This window comes from Leptodactylus fuscus, chromosome 5 (assembly GCF_031893055.1).
Source record: "Leptodactylus fuscus isolate aLepFus1 chromosome 5, aLepFus1.hap2, whole genome shotgun sequence".
Classification (NCBI taxonomy): domain Eukaryota; kingdom Metazoa; phylum Chordata; class Amphibia; order Anura; family Leptodactylidae; genus Leptodactylus; species Leptodactylus fuscus.
The window spans coordinates 51,626-72,250 of record NC_134269.1 but is presented as its reverse complement, the minus strand read 5'-3'; the positions used below and the strand labels follow the sequence as shown (position 1 = coordinate 72,250).

Sequence of the window (20,625 nt, the reverse complement as noted above, 5' to 3'; positions counted from 1 at the left end):
CTCATCAGGAGCATGTCCAGGCGTTGTAGGGAGGTCATACAGACACGTGGAGGTCGCACACACTACTCAGCCTCATCAGGAGCATGTCCAGGTGTTGTAGGGAGGTCATACAGGCCCCTGGAGGTCACACACACTACTCAGCCTCATCAGGAGCATGTCCAGGTGTTGTAGGGAGGTCATACAGGCCCGTGGAGGTCACACACACTACTCAGCCTCATCAGGAGCATGTCCAGGTGTTGTAGGGAGGTCATACAGACACGTGGAGGTCACACACACTACTCAGCCTCATCAGGAGCATGTCCAGGTGTTGTAGGGAGGTCATACAGACACGTGGAGGTCACACTACTCAGCCCCATCAGGAGCATGCCCAGGTGTTGTAGGGAGGTCATACAGACACGTGGAGGTCACACTACTCAGCCCCATCAGGAGCATGTCCAGGTGTTGTAGGGAGGTCATACAGGTCCGGGGAGGTCACACACACTACTCAGCCTCATCAGGAGCATGTCCAGGTGTTGTAGGGAGGTCATACAGGCCCGTGGAGGTCACACACACTACTCAGCCTCATCAGGAGCATGTCCAGGTGTTGTAGGGAGGTCATACAGGTCCGGGGAGGTCACACACACTACTCAGCCTCATCAGGAGCATGTCCAGGTGTTGTAGGGAGGTCATACAGGTCCGGGGAGGTCACACACACTACTCAGCCTCATCAGGAGCATGTCCAGGTGTTGTAGGGAGGTCATACAGGTCCGGGGAGGTCACACACACTACTCAGCCTCATCAGGAGCATGTCCAGGTGTTGTAGGGAGGTCATACAGACACGTGGAGGTCACACACTACTCAGCCTCATCAGGAGCATGTCCAGGTGTTGTAGGGAGGTCATACAGACACGTGGAGGTCACACACACTACTCAGCCTCATCAGGAGCATTGTCCAGGTGTTGTAGGGAGGTCATACAGACACGTGGAGGTCACACACACTACTCAGCCTCATCAGGAGCATGCCCAGGTGTTGTAGGGAGGTCATACAGACACGTGGAGGTCACAGACACTACTCAGCCTCATCAGGATCATGTCCAGGTGTTGTAGGGAGGTCATACAGACACGTGGAGGTCACAGACACTACTCAGCCTCATCAGGAGCGTGTCCAGTGTTGTAGGGAGGTCATACAGGCCCGGGAGGTCACACACACTACTCAGCCTCATCAGGAGCGTGTCCAGGTGTTGTAGGGAGGTCATACAGACACGTGGAGGTCACACACACTACTCAGCCTCATCAGGAGCATGTCCAGGTGTTGTAGGGAGGTCATACAGGCCCGGGGAGGTCACACACACTACTCAGCCTCATCAGGAGCATGTCCAGGTGTTGTAGGGAGGTCATACAGACACGTGGAGGTCACACACACTACTCAGCCTCATCAGGAGCATGTCCAGGTGTTGTAGGGAGGTCATACAGGCCCGTGGAGGTCACACACTACTCAGCCTCATCAGGAGCATTTCCAGGTGTTGTAGGAGGTCATACAGACACGTGGAGGTCACACACACTACTCAGCCTCATCAGGAGCGTGTCCAGGTGTTGTAGGGAGGTCATACAGACACGTGGAGGTCACACACACTACTCAGCCTCATCAGGAGCATGCCCAGGTGTTGTAGGGAGGTCATACAGACACGTGGAGGCCACACACACTACTCAGCCCCATCAGGAGCATGTCCAGGTGTTGTAGGGAGGTCATACAGACACGTGGAGGTCACACACACTACTCAGCCTCATCAGGAGCGTGTCCAGGTGTTGTAGGGAGGTCATACAGACACGTGGAGGTCACACACACTACTCAGCCTCATCAGGAGCGTGTCCAGGTGTTGTAGGGAGGTCATACAGGCCGGTGAGGTCACACACACTACTCAGCCTCATCAGGAGCGTGTCAGGTGTTGTAGGGAGGTCATACAGACACGTGGAGGTCACACACACTACTCAGCCTCATCAGGAGCGTGTCCAGGTGTTGTAGGGAGGTCATACAGGCCCGGTGAGGTCACACACACTACTCAGCCTCATCAGGAGCGTGTCCAGGTGTTGTAGGGAGGGTCATACAGACACGTGGAGGTCACACACACTACTCAGCCTCATCAGGAGCGTGTCCAGGTGTTGTAGGAGGTCATACAGACACGTGGAGGTCACACACACTACTCAGCCTCATCAGGAGCATGTCCAGGTGTTGTAGGGAGGTCATACAGACACGTGGAGGTCACACACACTACTCAGCCTCATCAGGAGCATGTCCAGGTGTTGTAGGGAGGTCATACAGACACGTGGAGGTCGCACACACTACTCAGCCTCATCAGGAGCATGTCCAGGTGTTGTAGGGAGGTCATACAGACACGTGGAGGTCACACACACTACTCAGCCTCATCAGGAGCATGTCCAGGTGTTGTAGGGAGTCATACAGGCCCGGGGAGGCCGCACACACTACTCAGCCTCATCAGGAGCATGTCCAGGTGTTGTAGGGAGGTCATACAGACACGTGGAGGTCACACACTACTCAGCCTCATCAGGAGCATTTCCAGGTGTTGTAGGGAGGTCATACAGACACGTGGAGGTCACACACACTACTCAGCCTCATCAGGAGCGTGTCCAGGTGTTGTAGGGAGGTCATACAGACACGTGGAGGTCACACACACTACTCAGCCTCATCAGGAGCATGCCCAGGTGTTGTAGGGAGGTCATACAGACACGTGGAGGCCACACACACTACTCAGCCCAATCAGGAGCATGTCCAGGTGTTGTAGGGAGGTCATACAGACACGTGGAGGTCACACACACTACTCAGCCTCATCAGGAGCATGTCCAGGTGTTGTAGGGAGGTCATACAGACACGTGGAGGTCACACACACTACTCAGCCTCATCAGGAGCGTGTCCAGGTGTTGTAGGGAGGTCATACAGGCCCGGTGAGGTCACACACACTACTCAGCCTCATCAGGAGCATGTCCAGGTGTTGTAAGGAGGTCATACAGACACGTGGAGGTCACACACACTACTCAGCCCCATCAGGAGCATGTCCAGGTGTTGTAGGGAGGTCATACAGACACGTGGAGGTCACACACACTACTCAGCCCTCATCAGGAGCGTGTCCAGGTGTTGTAGGGAGGTCATACAGACACGTGGAGGTCACACACACTACTCAGCCTCATCAGGAGCGTGTCCAGGTGTTGTAGGGAGGTCATACAGACACGTGGAGGTCACACACACTACTCAGCCTCATCAGGAGCGTGTCCAGGTGTTGTAGGGAGGTCATACAGACACGTGGAGGTCACACACACTACTCAGCCTCATCAGGAGCGTGTCCAGGTGTTGTAGGGAGGTCATACAGACACGTGGAGGTCACACACACTACTCAGCCTCATCAGGAGCGTGTCCAGGTGTTGTAGGGAGGTCATACAGACACGTGGAGGTCACACACACTACTCAGCCTCATCAGGAGCATGTCCAGGTGTTGTAGGGAGGTCATACAGACACGTGGAGGTCGCACACACTACTCAGCCTCATCAGGAGCATGTCCAGGTGTTGTAGGGAGGTCATACAGGCCCGGGGAGGCCGCACACACTACTCAGCCTCATCAGGAGCATGTCCAGGTGTTGTAGGGAGGTCATACAGGCCCGGTGAGGTCACACACACTACTCAGCCTCATCAGGAGCATGTCCAGGTGTTGTAGGGAGGTCATACAGGCCCGGGGAGGTCACACACACTACTCAGCCTCATCAGGAGCATGTCCAGGTGTTGTAGGGAGGTCATACAGGCCCCGGGGAGGCCGCACACACTACTCAGCCTCATCAGGAGCATGTCCAGGTGTTGTAGGGAGGTCATACAGACACGTGGAGGTCACACACACTACTCAGCCTCATCAGGAGCATGTCCAGGTGTTGTAGGGAGGTCATACAGACACGTGGAGGTCACACACACTACTCAGCCCCATCAGGAGCATGTCCAGGTGTTGTAGGGAGGTCATACAGACACGTGGAGGTCACACACACTACTCAGCCTCATCAGGAGCATGTCCAGGTGTTGTAGGGAGGTCATACAGACACGTGGAGGTCGCACACACTACTCAGCCTCATCAGGAGCATGTCCAGGTGTTGTAGGGAGGTCATACAGACACGTGGAGGCCACACACACTACTCAGCCTCATACTGACAGGTCTTATGGACATTACATCACAGTTGGATCAGCCTGTAGTGGGTTTTTCCACTTTAATTTATTTATTTATTTTTTATTTTTTTTTTGGGGGGGGGGGGGGCGGACTCCATATCCATCCAGGCCTCCATCCTACTAATATTATAAATGTGAAAGTATGTGTTTGGATGTTTGTTCAACAATCATTTGAGCCAAATCAACTGATTTGGCTCGAATTTTCCACAGACATAGTTCCTCGGCAGGATTGAACGTTAGGCTACTTTTCGTCACAATCGCAGACATACGTTTTTGCCAGGTTCCCCACAAATCCACAACTCACATCACCAGCTCTGCAATCCCACACACTTTTCAGCATAGAAAGCCACAAACACCCCATTGCCCTCTTGGGTCTAGCTCCTAATCCCAGGCAGGGGAGGAGGCTGGGGTGTGGGGGTGGGTGCAAAGGGGTCGGGGGAAGGGGGGTTGGAAAGGGGACACAATGACACCTAGACGGGCGAACGGATTTGGCTGAAATTGCGCACATACATAGCTTGGGTCCCGGATTGAACGATAGGCTACATGGAATTCCTGTACACCTCCGCAATTCACTCCCGTCACCAATGCTTTTCACTTTTGCATTCGCTATGTGGGCGGAGCTATCGGCCGGCGTCCACAATAACATGGCGGCTCTCAGAGGTCCAGAGCGTCCTGAACCAGCGCCCGTACTCTGGGGAAGCGAGAAGTGCGTACGCTGCCCCGCCTGTGTGGGCTTACCACAGGACCGCAGTGCTCTGCCATGGCCGGACAAGTGGGGCCCTCATAGGCACCCCTGTAATATCGGTGCACGGGGAGCCCGGGCTTTGGTGGGGGCCGTGGGCACAGGTTGGTGGGGGGAAAGGTGACACAGGGTCTGGGGGGGGGGGGGGGGGAGGGGGTCACTGGGTAGGTAAGACAGGGAAGGGGGCATGGGGTGGTGGAAAAAAGGGGCACTGAGTAGGTAACACGGGGGAAGGGGGCATGGGGTTGGGGGGGGGGGGAGACACGGGGCTAGGGGGGGAAAAAGGGGCACGGGGAAGGAGAAAGAAGCGAGCACATGAGGGAGTGGGTAGGAAAAAAGGGGGTTGGCGGGCGCCAGGGGGAGATGAGGAAAAGGAGCCGCTGTGGACACAAGGCAAAGGAAGAAGCCTGCGCGGTGCTACAGGTGGGTCGCGCAGGGGGTCAGGGTTCTGCGGACGAAGTCGCGGGTACTACTAGTTGGTTAATCAATGTGATTTCCATTGCTGATTTTCGGGTGATTTTGTTGCCATCACATTCAGCTTTGTACAGAACAAACAATGAGAAGATTTCATTCCTTCCGATCTCGGAGGTTATTGGAGGGGCCCTGTAGTTTTCTGAGCCGTGTATAAGGACCATGGGTCGGCCACCTTCGGCTCTCCAGCTGCTGTGAAACTACAACTCCCAGCATGCTCCATTCACTTCCATGGGAATTCCAACAGCAAAGCAAGTATTCATGCTGGGAGTTGTAGTTTTACAACGGCTGGAGTGCTGAAGGTTGCCTTACACCTGGGATACACTAATAGGTAGGCTATTCCACAGATTTACGGTCCTTTATAGTATAGACACAGCGCCTGGGGTAGGCTATTCCACAGATTTACGGTCCTTTATAGTATAGACACAGCGCCTGGGCTAGGCTATTCAGCAGATTCTGGGTCCTTATGGTGGAGAAGCATTGTCCACCCCGGTGTTTGAACCTTCCCCAGACTGAGGTAGCGCCCAATTGTCTTTTGGAGCCCAGAACTGAACTGCATAGACCAGATGGGGGCACACTGATGATTTCTAGTGATATTTTCCATACCCCTTATCCTACATGACACTATCCTGTCGGCAGCTGACTGACATTGTGCAGCTCCCCCTAGGACATTGTTCACATACAGGAGAGTGAGCAGCTGCCGGACCCCTGTCCTGGTCAGCAGTGACTGCACAGTATTGTGATCTAGACAGGATCTACCGGATCCCGGATACAGTAGAACTTTATTCATCCCTGACAGGCAGACATTGTCACCTCCCCTCCCCCGGGGCAGGTTTACTGCGGGCCCTGCAGGTACAGGGTGTGGCCTGTGCCAGGGCAGGAAAGTGTTAATGTACACGTGACCAGTATTCCCAGTCTAGTTGTGTGTATACTGGGTTTACAGTGGCCGCTCCTCCAGACCGGCCTACAAGGTAAATATGGCTGATAACCGCACAAAGGAGGGCAGAAGACGCCTGGCAACAGCCTGCAGAGGGCGGTGTGCTTCGTTACATAGCATCCAGCAGGGGGCAGTGGTCTCCTTACATGGCGACCAGCAGAGGACGGTGGCATTATTACGTGGCGACCAGCAGGGGGCGGTGGTCTCGTTACATGGCGACCAGCAGGGGGCAGTGGTCTCCTTACATGGCGACCAGCAGAGGACGGTGGCATTATTACGTGGCGACCAGCAGGGGGCAGTGGTCTCGTTACATGGCGACCAGCAGGGGGCAGTGGTCTCCTTACATGGCGACCAGCAGAGGACGGTGGCATTATTACGTGGCGACCAGCAGGGGGCAGTGGTCTCGTTACATGGCGACCGTGGTCTCGTTACATGGCGACCGTGGTCTCGTTACATGGCGACCAGCAGAGACGGTGGCATTATTACGTGGCGACCAGCAGAGGGCGGTGGTCTCCTTACATGGCGACCAGCAGAGGACGGTGGCATTATTACGTGGCGACCAGCAGGGGGCAGTGGTTGGACGTTACAGGCTAACCCTAGTCCTGCCATAGAATAGGTGGTGACAGCTATGACTCCACCCCTTTATGTGCTGGCATCTTATTGGTCAGAAGTAGCTCCACCCCTCTGTGTCCAGACCAGCCAGGTGTCAGTGATGTCCCACAGCAATGCGACTAGCAGACTCCTCCCCCTCAATGGTTGAGTTTCTCCACAGTAACCAATTACAGCACAGCTTTTCACTCTCCCACACCAAGCCTATAACATGATAGCAGCGCTCTGATTGGTTACTGAACCACCTGTTCACTGTCATCCATTGTAGAACCTGCACCCGAACCCACCGGGAGGCTGTTGGGAGTTGTAGTCCTAGAGGCGGAGCCAGCGACAGACTGGACTGGTGGAGTTGTATGACATGCAGTGATTCCTGTGGACAGCAGTGTACACTGCAGCTCCATGTGCAGTCACTGACCAGGACTGATCCAGACTAAGAAACGCCATTTCCCTTCGCAACCGCCGCACAACTCCCTGAGGAGCAGAACACGAGAAGACGCTGCGAGCGGCCACGATGCTTGACCACTGCCATATCCTGACCCTGCTCCCTTGTAATAACGGTGTACCATCCTAAAGCAGCCCCTCCCCCCCACCCCCCCACCCTGACCCTGCAGCAGCCCCTCCCCCATCCTGACCCTGCAGCAGCCCTATTACACCCATACACTAACCTGCAAACCCCACCCCCATATCACACCTGTACACAACCCTGCAGCAGTATCTGACACTGCAGCAGCCCCCTACCCCACCCTGAGCCAGTACTTACCTCAAGCCATCCTCTGCAGCACTACAGCAGCCCCCGCCCCAGTGTACTCCACTAAGTTACAGCAGCCCCCTGACCGCTCCTCTACATGGCCGGGCTTAGGAGCACTGAACTGGCCAAAGAGTTAAAGACTCACAAAAGCAGCAAAGAGGAGTCTGTAGGTTATACGTGCAGAGCACTGACGGAGCCCCCCCCCCCCCCCCCCCCCCCCCCCCCCCATCATCTGCACAGCCCCGACTAATCCATCCAGATACAAGAACTGACACTAAAAACCACATCACCGGCCCTGGGCTACAAGGCCCTGACAGGAAGTGTTGTCATGAGGTTAAGCCCCGCTGGACATGACACCCACACCCTGGGGTTGCTCCCTCCTGGACACAGTAGCCCGCACCGAGGACCCCGGGGTCACCCCCTCCTGGACACAGTAGCCCACACCGAGGACCCTGGGGTCTCCCCCTCCTGGACACAGTAGCCCACACCGAGGACCCCTGGGGTCTCCCCCTCCTGGACACAGTAGCCCGCACTGAGGACCCCTGGGGTTACCCCCTCCTGGACACAGCAGCCCACACCGAGGACCCCTGGGGTTACCCCCTCCTGGACACAGCAGCCCACACCGAGGACCCTGGGGTTACCCCCTCCTGGACACAGCAGCCCACACCGAGGACCCCGGGGTTACCCCCTCCTGGACACAGCAGCCCACACCGAGGACCCCGGGGTTACCCCCTCCTGGACACAGCAGCCCACACCGAGGACCCCTGGGGTTACCCCCTCCTGGACACAGCAGCCCACACCGAGGACCCCGGGGTCACCCCCTGCCAGACATGACAGCCCACACAAGATATGGCATTTTTTTTTTTTATTTTATTCTTAAATCAGATATAAATTTTGTTTTCTTTCCTGAAAAAAAAAAAAATCGTTCATTGTGATGACCGGGGACGAAAACAAGTGATAAAAAAAACTCAAAAAAAGGCAGAATGAAGGGTGGGCAAGGGCAAGACAAGAAATCATTGGGTTGGTCCGATGTTGGCAGCTGGATCAGTAGTCACGAGGGCGGCTTCACATGCCTAGATCACACAGGTACCTGGCCATGCGGTACGCTATTGGGTTGATGGTTCCTCCATGGACGCCCTCCTTACCCACCAATATGACGTAAACTGTGAGAGAGAAGGGTACATGTGAGACTAGACAACCACACTGCCCCCTATAGGTCATACTGAGACCACCCCACCACCCATACCATTAGACCCCCTACAGTTACACATTATAGATGCCAGGACCCCCACGGATAAGACATTTATACCAGCACATTCTCAGTCCACCGGACCTCAAGACATCATTCAGGAGGAACAGGAAACTGAGACCCCCCCCCCCCCCCACACACACACACACACACACACACACACACAAGTTACTATATAATACCACCAACACCCCACAAGTTACTATACTGAGACCACCAGACAAGACCAAACCTCTTACAAGATGACTGGCCCTCTACAGCAGGGGGCAACAGAGAGCCAGGACCATGAGCCAGCAGAGCCCTATAGGCGACACATGGCCACCAGGGAACCTCTACCAGGCTGCACAAGAGATGGACCATTAGTGGCCCTTCTAGAGGATACACAACACATGGAGACCCCAACCACTGGCTACTACAGGCTACACATGGGGCAATAAGGTGACCTGCCAGGCTGCACCAGAAGACATGGACCCCTGCAGCGTCTCATAGGTTAATGACAGATCAGCAGCGCCCCCTTCTTACCACAATTTCTTTGGCAATGACTACGTTAAATGTCGGCCCATTTGCACATTTTGTTCTCAAATCCATGGTGTGGCTTTCCTCAAAGTCGTCCCTGAGCAGACTGCACTTCACCGAGCCGAGCGTCAGGCCATTGATACGGAAGCAGGTACGATCGGGTGAAGCAAGAGCTGCGATCTCCTCCGTCTGTAGGGGAAGTAAGGGAGAACGGGATTAGTGCATTCACCACATCTCCTACAATGCTGTGCAGCAGAGGCTTGTCATGTGACCACATCTGTATGTGCTGGGAGTTACTGTGCAGAGGACTGGAAATGCCACATACCATGCAGTACAGCAAGGGGCCCCCCCCCCCGGACACCAAGAAAAGGCCCCCCAACACGCGGACACCAAGAAAAGGCCCCCCAACACAGCAGACACCAAGAAGAGGGGAGCCCCAGGCTTGAGCACAGATCACACCTGACAGCCGTACGGGCCTGCCCTGTCAGGTCTCAGGAATGCAGACTATGCGGACGCCCCCTGGATCCCTAGAAGACAACCCCAGAGGCACCGCCATCACCTGCCTGCTAGTCATAGCAGATGAGTGCCAGCAGGAGGGGGCGCTGAGTCACAGCAGACACTGACTCATCTCTGCCAGATGCCAGGCTCAGCGTGGCACACAATGCCCAGGAGACGCCACAAGCTTTCCACATGACATCAAGGCCTGGAGTCTACGACCATCCCCGGCATCATCTGAGGCTGCCCCTATAAGAGGCCCAGGAATGTGGATGACGTCAGCACAAGGTGAACCCCCAGTCTCTGCATTAACACTTTGTATGCCTGGCAGGAAGAAGCAGAAGACTTCCTGCCAGGCGAGCCGCCCGCACTTCCCCTCACCGCTTCCTATTACTGGGCTCTTATCCTTTTATAGGCAAAGAAGTCACAAGCTGCAGCACCGAGGAAAACTCCAGCTGTACAGGAGCGCCGCCCCAAAACACCCCGCGTGTGCCCACCAGCCATGAGGAGGGGGAAGTGCAGCAGCCCCATCACTGCACCAGGGGTTAATCTCACCCTCGGGTCACAAGGAAGTGAAGGCAGCAGATCAGCAACAGTGCAAAGAGCCAGTGTATGGGGAATAGCAGGCAAACACCCCAAATACAAAGCAATGCGGTGACCCCAAAAATACAGCACAGATCAGCAACAGTGCAAAGAGCCCTGCTACATCAGTGCACGGGGAATAGCAGGCAGACACCCCAAATACAGGAGAGGACACCCCCAATATACTGCAGACCACAAAGCAATGCAGTGACCCAAAAAACAGCAGAGATTAGCAACAGTAGGGGAACATGGTGGCTCAGTGGTTAGCACTGCAGACTTGCAGTGCTGGAGTCCTAGGTTCAAATCCCAACAGATCAGCAACAGTGCAAAGACAGCTCTGCTACATCATTTTATGGGAAATAGAAGGCAAACACCCCAAATACACAAAGGAATACAGTGACCCCAAAAACACAGCAGAGATCAGCAACAATGCAAAGACAGCTCTGCTACATCAGTGTATGGGGAATAGCAGGCAGACACCCCAAATATAAGGCAGAGAAACAACACCCCAAAGCAATGCAGTGACCCCTAAATAGCACCAAGGCCCAGGGGAGGCGACCCCAGAGAGTGCAGACAAGAACCACCGCCACTAAGTAATAAGGAGACCCCAAATACTGCAGAAGTGGTGACCCCAAAACAGCACCAGGGTAATAGTGACCCCATAAATACTACCCAGCCCCCAATCACAGAGCCCCAGATGGAGGGTAATAGAGAGCCCAGCCCGCGGTAACAGTGACCCCACCACAGGAGGAGCCTCACAGCCCTGCAGCGGCCACACAACCCCCGCACAGGCCCCGCCACTCACCGTCATCTTGGACAGGAAACCGCCGGGCTCGGAGGCCCAGATGGAGGGGGGGTTGCTGCCGCAGATACAGGCGTCCTTGACTTCGGGGGTCATCAGACTGGTGATATATTCCTGCCAAGACATGGTGGGCGGCTGTCGGGTGTTCTCGGGTGTTGGCGGGTGTAGCTGCCTCGTGCGGCTGTGGCTGGTGCGCGCGCAGGGTCTAGTGCAGCCAGCCCCGCCCCTTTATATATGGCGCGATGCCGGGCCTTGCTAACGTCACAGCAGTGGGCGTAAAGTACGCAGGCGCAGATGAGGGGAACAGACCGAGCTGCGGTCAGAGGCCCCATGCGCGGGCTGCGGGGCAGGGCGCGGCCGCCTCAATAGAGCGCATGCGCTAACTCTGCGGTGACGTAGGGCGGATGTCCCATGAACCAGTGCGCAAGCGCCAAGACTAGGGGCCGATCACGGAGCAAACGGCGGAATAATAATGCGCATGCGCGAAATCGATGAGTTGGCCTCGCGTAGGAGGCCCCCACGTGATCTGCGAGCTCTAGAAAGTACTACGAGGCGGACTGCCCCCTGTCGGTCAGTGACTGATGTGCTGGTGTGCGATGGAGCTGGCAGTATTAATACAAGGAGGCGTGGCCTGTACATGAAGCAGCAGCAGCACACATACAGAAGTCCTATGTGAGTCTCCCTGTCAGAGCCATCCCTCAGGGCCAGGTCACACGGCGTACAATGGCGTGTATAGTGGCGTGTCATCTCAATGGTACACATGTAAGATTACACTCCATAATACACGCCATTTTACTCCGTGTCACCTGGCCCTTACACGGACTGAACGCGCGCTCATGTGGGCACAACACGCGTGTAAAAAATATCATTGAAGTCAATGGGAGTCTTATCTTTACACGTGTATTGTGCCAAAATGAGCGCGCGTTTACTGACTGGAGCCTCAGAGCGGTGTGTTACATGGGACTGCTTAATATGTAAGATGGGTTACTAGGAGCAACAAGGGCGGCCATTATACTACAGGAGCACCGAGGGCGGCCATTATACTACAGGAGCACCGAGGGCAGCCATTATACTACAGGAGCACCGAGGGCGGCCATTATACTATAGGAGCACCGAGGGCAGCCATTATACTACAGGAGCAACAAGGGCGGCCATTATACTGCAGGAGCACCGAGGGCGGCCATTATACTACAGGAGCACCGAGGGCAGCCATTATACTACAGGAGCACCGAGGGCGGCCATTATACTATAGGAGCACCGAGGGCAGCCATTATACTACAGGAGCAACAAGGGCAGCCATTATACTGCAGGAGCACCGAGGGTGGCCATTATACTGCAGGAGCAACAGGGGCGGCCATTATACTACAGGAGCACCGAGGGAGGCCATTATACTGCAGGAGCAACAGGGGCGGCCATTATACTACAGGAGCACCGAGGGCGGCCATTATACTATAGGAGCAACAAGGGCGGCCATTATACTATAGGAGCAACAAGGGCGGCCATTATACTATAGGAGCAACGAGTGCAACCATTATACTACAGGAGCACCGAGGGCAGCCATTATACTACAGGAGCACCGAGGGCAGCCATTGTACTATAGGAGCACCGAGGGCAGCCATTATACTACAGGAGCAACAAGGGCAGCCATTATACTACAGGAGCACCGAGGGCGGCCATTATACTACAGGAGCACCGAGGGCGGCCATTATACTACAGGAGCACCGAGGGCGGCCATTATACTACAGGAGCACCAAGGGCAGCCATTATACTATAGGAGCACCGAGGGCAGCCATTATACTACAGGAGCAACAAGGGCGGCCATTATACTACAGGAGCACCGAGGGCGGCCATTATACTGCAGGAGCAACAGGGGCGGCCATTATACTACAGGAGCACCGAGGGCGGCCATTATACTGCAGGAGCAACAGGGGCGGCCATTATACTACAGGAGCACCGAGGGCGGCCATTATACTATAGGAGCAACAAGGGCGGCCATTATACTATAGGAGCAACAAGGGCGGCCATTATACTATAGGAGCAACGAGTGCAACCATTATACTACAGGAGCACCGAGGGCAGCCATTATACTACAGGAGCACCGAGGGCAGCCATTGTACTATAGGAGCACCGAGGGCAGCCATTATACTACAGGAGCAACAAGGGCAGCCATTATACTACAGGAGCACCGAGGGCGGCCATTATACTGCAGGAGCAACAGGGGCGGCCATTATACTACAGGAGCACCGAGGGCGGCCATTATACTATAGGAGCAACAAGGGCAGCCATTATACAATAGGAGCAACAAGGGCGGCCATTATACTATAGGAGCAACGAGTGCAACCATTATACTACAGGAGCACCGAGGGCGGCCATTATACTACAGGAGCACCGAGGGCGGCCATTATACTGCAGGAGCACCGAGGGCGGCCATTATACTGCAGGAGCACCGAGGGCAGCCATTATACTGCAGGAGCACCGAGGGCGGCCATTATACTGCAGGAGCAACAGGGGCGGCCATTATACTACAGGAGCACCGAGGGCGGCCATTATACTGCAGGAGCAACAGGGGCGGCCATTATACTACAGGAACACTAAGGGCTGCCATTATACTATAGGAGCAAGAAGGGCGGCCATTATACTATAGGAGCAACGAGTGCAACCATTATACTACAGGAGCACCGAGGGCGGCCATTATACTACAGGAGCACCGAGGGCGGCCATTATACTGCAGGAGCACCGAGGGCGGCCATTATACTGCAGGAGCACCGAGGGCAGCCATTATACTGCAGGAGCACCGAGGGCGGCCATTATACTGCAGGAGCACCGAGGGCAGCCATTATTCTGCAGGAGCACCGAGGGCGGCCATTATACTGCAGGAGCAACAGGGGCGGCCATTATACTACAGGAGCACTGAGGGCTGCCATTATACTATAGGAGCAACAAGGGCGGCCATTATACTACAGGAGCAACAAGGGCGGCCATTATACTACAGGAGCACCGAGGGCAGCCATTATACTACAGGAGCACCGAGGGCGGCCATTATACTACAGGAGCACCGAGGGCAGCCATTATACTATAGGAGCACCGAGGGCAGCCATTATACTACAGGAGCAACAAGGGCGGCCATTATACTACAGGAGCACCGAGGGCGGCCATTATACTGCAGGAGCAACAGGGGAGGCCATTATACAACAGGAGCACCGAGGGCGGCCATTATACTATAGGAGCAACAAGGGCGGCCATTATACTATAGGAGCAACAAGGGCGGCCGTTATACTATAGGAGCAACGAGTGCAACCATTATACTACAGGAGCACCGAGGGCAGCCATTATACTACAGGAGCACCGAGGACAGCCATTGTACTGCAGGAGCACCGATGGCGGCCATTATACTGCAGGAGCACCGAGGGCAGCCATTATACTGCAGGAGCACCGAGGGCGGCCATTATACTGCAGGAGCAACAGGGGCGGCCATTATACTACAGGAGCACCGAGGGCGGCCATTATACTATAGGAGCACCGAGGGCAGCCATTATACTACAGGAGCAACAAGGGCGGCCATTATACTACAGGAGCACCGAGGGCGGCCATTATACTGCAGGAGCAACAGGGGCGGCCATTATACTACAGGAGCACCGAGGGCGGCCATTATACTATAGGAGCAACAAGGGCGGCCATTATACTATAGAAGCAACAAGGGCGGCCATTATACTATAGGAGCAACGAGTGCAACCATTATACTACAGGAGCACCGAGGGCAGCCATTATACTACAGGAGCACCGAGGGCAGCCATTGTACTACAGGAGCAACAAGGGCGGCCATTATACTACAGGAGCACCGAGGGCGGCCATTATACTGCAGGAGCAACAGGGGCGGCCATTATACTACAGGAGCACCGAGGGCGGCCATTATACTATAGGAGCAACAAGGGCGGCCATTATACTATAGGAGCAACAAGGGCGGCCATTATACTATAGGAGCAACGAGTGCAACCATTATACTACAGGAGCACCGAGGGCGGCCATTATACTACAGGAGCACCGAGGGCGGCCATTATACTGCAGGAGCACCGAGGGCGGCCATTATACTGCAGGAGCACCGAGGGCAGCCATTATACTGCAGGAGCACCGAGGGCGGCCATTATACTGCAGGAGCAACAGGGGCAGCCATTATACTACAGGAGCACCGAGGGCGGCCATTATACTGCAGGAGCAACAGGGGCGGCCATTATACTACAGGAGCACTGAGGGCTGCCATTATACTATAGGAGCAACAAGGGCGGCCATTATACTATAGGAGCAACAAGGGCGGCCATTATACTGCAGGAGCACCAAGGACGCCCATTATACTGCAGGAGCAACAAGGGCGGCCATTATACTACAGGAGCACTGAGGGCTGCCATTATACTATAGGAGCAACAAGGGCGGCCATTATACTATAGGAGCAACAAGGGCGGCCATTATACTGCAGGAGCACCAAGGGCGCCCATTATACTGCAGGAGCACCGAGGGCGGCCATTATACTATAGGAGCAACAAGGGCGGCCATTATACTATAGGAGCAACAAGGGCGGCCATTATACTATAGGAGCAACGAGTGCAACCATTATACTACAGGAGCACCGAGGGCGGCCATTATACTACAGGACAACCGAGGGCGGCCATTATACTGCAGGAGCACCGAGGGCGGCCATTATACTGCAGAAACACCGAGGGCGGCCATTATACTGCAGGAGCACCGAGGGCGGCCATTATACTGCAGGAGCACCGAGGGCGGCCATTATACTGCAGGAGCACCGAGGATGGCCATTATACTGCAGGAGCAACAGGGGCGGCCATTATACTACAGGAGCACCGAGGGCGGCCATTATACTACAGGAGCAACAGGGGCGGCCATTATACTACAGGAGCACTGAGGGCTGCTATTATACTATAGGAGCAAAAAGGGCGGCCATTATACTGCAGGAGCACCAAGGGCGCCCATTATACTGCAGGAGCAACAAGGGCGGCCATTATACTGCAGGAGCACCGAGGGCGGCCATTATACTATAGGAGCAACAAGGGCGGCCATTATACTATAGGAGCAACGAGTGCAACCATTATACTACAGGAGCACCGAGGGCGGCCATTATACTACAGGAGCACCGAGGACGGCCATTATACTGCAGGAGCACCGAGGGCGGCCATTATACTGCAGAAACACCGAGGGCGGCCATTATACTGCAGGAGCAACAGGGGCGGCCATTATACTACAGGAGCACCGAGGGCGGCCATTATACTGCAGGAGCAACAGGGGCGGCCATTATACTACAGGAGCACTGAGGGCTGCCATTATACTATAGGAGCAACAAGGGCGGCCATTATACTGCAGGAGCACCGAGGGCGGCCATTATAGTGCAGGAGCACCGAGGGCAGCCATTATACTGCAGAAACACCGAGGGCGGCCATTATACTGCAGGAGCACCCAGGGCGGCAATTATACTGCAGGAGCACTGATGGCGGCCATTATACTACAGGAGCACCGAGGGCGGCCATTATACTATTGGAGCACTGAGGGCGCCCATTATACTATAGATGCACCGAAGGCGGCCCCTCCGCACAGTATTATGTCCCATAGTGACCCCTGCACACAGTATTATCCCCCATAGTGGCCCCTGCACACAGTATTATGTCCCATAGTGGCCCCTGCACACAGTATTATGTCCCATAGTGGCCCCTGCACACAGTATTATGTCCCATAGTGACCCCTGCACACAGTATTATGTCCCATAGTGGCCCCTGCACACAGTATTATGTCCCATAGTGGCCCCTGCACACAGTATTATCCCCCATAGTGGCCCCTGCACACAGTATTATGTCCCATAGTGGCCCCTGCACACAGTATTATGTCCCATAGTGGCCCCTGCACACAGTATTATGTCCCATAGTGGCCCCTGCACACAGTATTATGTCCCATAGTGGCCCCTGCACACAGTATTATGTCCCATAGTGGCCCCTGCACACAGTATTATCCCCCATAGTGGCCCCTGCACACAGTATTATCCCCCATAGTGACCCCTGCACACAGTATTATCCTCCATAGTGACCCCTGCACACAGTATTATGTCCCATAGTGGCCCCTGCACACAGTATTATGTCCCATAGTGGCCCCTGCACACAGTATTATGTCCCATAGTGGCCCCTGCACACAGTATTATCCCCCATAGTGGCCCCTGCACACAGTATTATACCCCAAAGTGACCCCTGCACACAGTATTATGTCCCATAGTGGCCCCTGCACACAGTATTATGTTCCATAGTGACCCCTGCACACAGTATTATGTCCCATAGTGACCCCTGCACACAGTATTATGTCCCATAGTGGCCCCTGCACACAGTATTATGTCTCTTAGTGGCCACTGCACACAGTATTATCCCCATAGTGGCCCCTGCACACAGTATTATCCCCCATAGTGGCTCCTGCACACAGTATTATGTCCCATAGTGGCCCCTGCACACAGTATTATCCTCCATAGTGGCCCCTGCACACAGTATTATCCCCCATAGTGACCCCTGCACACAGTATTATACCCCAAAGTGACCCCTGCACACAGTATTATCCCCCATAGTGGCTCCTGCACACAGTATTATGTCCCATAGTGGCCCCTGCACACAGTATTATCCTCCATAGTGGCCCCTGCACACAGTATTATCCCCCATAGTGACCCCTGCACACAGTATTATGTCCCATAGTGGCCCCTGCACACAGTATTATACCCCAAAGTGACCCCTGCACACAGTATTATCCCCCATAGTGGCTCCTGCACACAGTATTATGTCCCATAGTGGCCCCTGCACACAGTATTATCCCCCATAGTGGCTCCTGCACACAGTATTATGTCCCATAGTGGCCCCTGCACACAGTATTATGTCCCATAGTGGCCCCTGCACACAGTATTATGTCTCTTAGTGGCCACTGCACACAGTATTATCCCCATAGTGGCCCCTGCACACAGTATTATCCCCCATAGTGGCCCCTGCACACAGTATTATGTCCCATAGTGGCCCCTGCACACAGTATTATCCCCCATAGTGGCCCCTGCACACAGTATTATACCCCAAAGTGACCCCTGCACACAGTATTATGTCCCATAGTGGCCCCTGCACACAGTATTATGTCCCATAGTGGCCCCTGCACACAGTATTATGTCCCATAGTGGCCCCTGCACACAGTATTATGTCCCATAGTGACCCCTGCACACAGTATTATGTCCCATAGTGGCCCCTGCACACAGTATTATGTCCCATAGTGGCCCCTGCACACAGTATTATGTCCCATAGTGACCCCAGCACACAGTATTATCCCCCATAGTGGCCCCTGCACACAGTATTATGTCCCATAGTGGCCCCTGCACACAGTATTATGTCCCATAGTGACCCCTGCACACAGTATTATGTCTCATAGTGACCCCTGCACACAGTATTATCCCCCATTGTGACCCCTGCACACAGTATTATGTCCCATAGTGGCCCCTGCACACAGTATTATGTCCCATAGTGGCCCCTGCACACAGTATTATGTCCCATAGTGACCCCTTCACACAGTATTATCCCCCATAGTGGCCCCTGCACACAGTATTATGTCTCATAGTGGCCCCTGCACACAGTATTATCCCCCATAGTGACCCCTGCACACAGTATTATCCCCCATAGTGGCCTCTGCACACAGTATTATGTCCCATAGTGGCCCCTGCACGCAGTATTATGTCCCATAGTGGCCCCTGCACACAGTATTATCCCCCATAGTGGCCCCTGCACACAGTATTATACCCCATAGTGGTCCCTGCACACAGTATTATACCCCAAAGTGACCCCTGCACAGTATTATCCCCCATAGTGGCCCCTGCACACAGTATTATGTCCCATAGTGGCCCCTGCACACAGTATTATGTCTCTTAGTGGCCACTGCACACAGTATTATCCCCATAGTGGCCCCTGCACACAGTATTATGTCCCATAGTGGCCCCTGCACACAGTATTATGTCCCATAGTGGCCCCTGCACACAGTATTATGTCCCATAGTGGCCCCTGCACACAGTATTAACCCCCATAGTGGCCCCTGCACACAGTATTATCCCCCATAGTGGCCCCTGCACACAGAATTATACCCCATAGTGGCCCCTGCACACAGTATTATCCACCATAGTGGCCCCTGCACACAGTATTATGTCCCATAGTGGCCCCTGCACACAGTATTATCCCCCATAGTGGCCCCTGCACACAGTATTATGTCCCATAGTGGCCCCTGCACACAGTATTATGTCCCATAGTGGCCCCTGCACACAGTATTATGTCCCATAGTGGCCCCTCCGCACAGTATTATCCCCCATAGTGGCCCCTGCATACAGTATGTTGTCCCATAGTGGCCCCTGCACACAGTATTATGTCCCATAGTGGCCCCTGCACACAGTATTATGTCCCATAGTGGCCCCTGCACACAGTATTATGTCCCATAGTGGCCCCTGCACACAGTATTATGTCCCATAGTGGCCCCTGCACACAGTATTATGTCCCATAGTGGGCCCTCCGCACAGTATTATCCCCCATAGTGGCCCCTGCACACAGTATTATCCCCCATAGTAGTCCCTGCGCACAGTATTATCCCCCATAGTGGCCCCTGCACACAGTATTATGTCCCATAGTGGCCCCTCCGCACAGTATTATCCCCCATAGTGGCCCCTGCATACAGTATGTTGTCCCATAGTGGCCCCTGCACACAGTATTATGTCCCATAGTGACCCCTGCACACAGTATTATGTCCCATAGTGGCCCCTGCACACAGTATTATGTCCCATAGTGGCCCCTGCACACAGTATTATCCCCCATAGTGGCCCCTGCACACAGTATTATCCCCCATAGTGGCCCCTGCACACAGTATTATGTCCCATAGTGGCCCCTGCACACAGTATTATCCCCCATAGTGGCCCCTGCACACAGTATTATCCCCCATAGTGGCCCCTGCACACAGTATTATCCCCCATAGTGGCCCCTGCACACAGTATTATGTCCCATAGTGGCCCCTGCACACAGTATTATGTCCCATAGTGGCCCTTGCACACAGTATTATGTCCCATAGTGGCCCCTGCACACAGTATTATCCCCCATAGTGACCCCTGCACACAGTATTATGTCCCATAGTGGCCCCTGCACACAGCATTATGTCCCATAATGGCCCCTGCACACAGTATTATGTCCCATAGTGGCCCCTGCACACAGTATTATCCCCCATAGTGGCCCCT

General features: G+C 54.6%; 1 protein-coding gene across 1 annotated transcript; it reads right to left on the bottom strand.

Moving 5' to 3' along the window:
* Nucleotides 1-8,552: 8,552 nt before the first annotated feature.
* LOC142202303 (profilin-1-like) lies at nt 8,553-11,579 on the bottom strand. Its single transcript, XM_075272361.1, has 4 exons — nt 11,352-11,579; nt 9,479-9,658; nt 9,321-9,324; nt 8,553-8,867 (listed from the first exon to the last, which is right to left on the bottom strand). The coding sequence occupies exons 1-4, from the start codon at nt 11,472-11,474 to the stop codon at nt 8,770-8,772; spliced, it is 405 nt and encodes a 134-aa protein (XP_075128462.1). The 5' UTR covers nt 11,475-11,579; the 3' UTR covers nt 8,553-8,769.
* Nucleotides 11,580-20,625: the final 9,046 nt, after the last annotated feature.

Excerpts from the sequence above, each read along its gene's own strand:
- LOC142202303 (XM_075272361.1), bottom strand. The coding sequence starts at position 11,474 with ATGTCTTGGCAGGAATATATCACCAGTCTGATGACCCCCGAAGTCAAG. Across the intron at positions 9,659-11,351 it reads GTTTCCTGTCCAAGATGACG|ACGGAGGAGATCGCAGCTCT; the intron begins GTGAGTGGCGGG and ends CTTCCCCTACAG.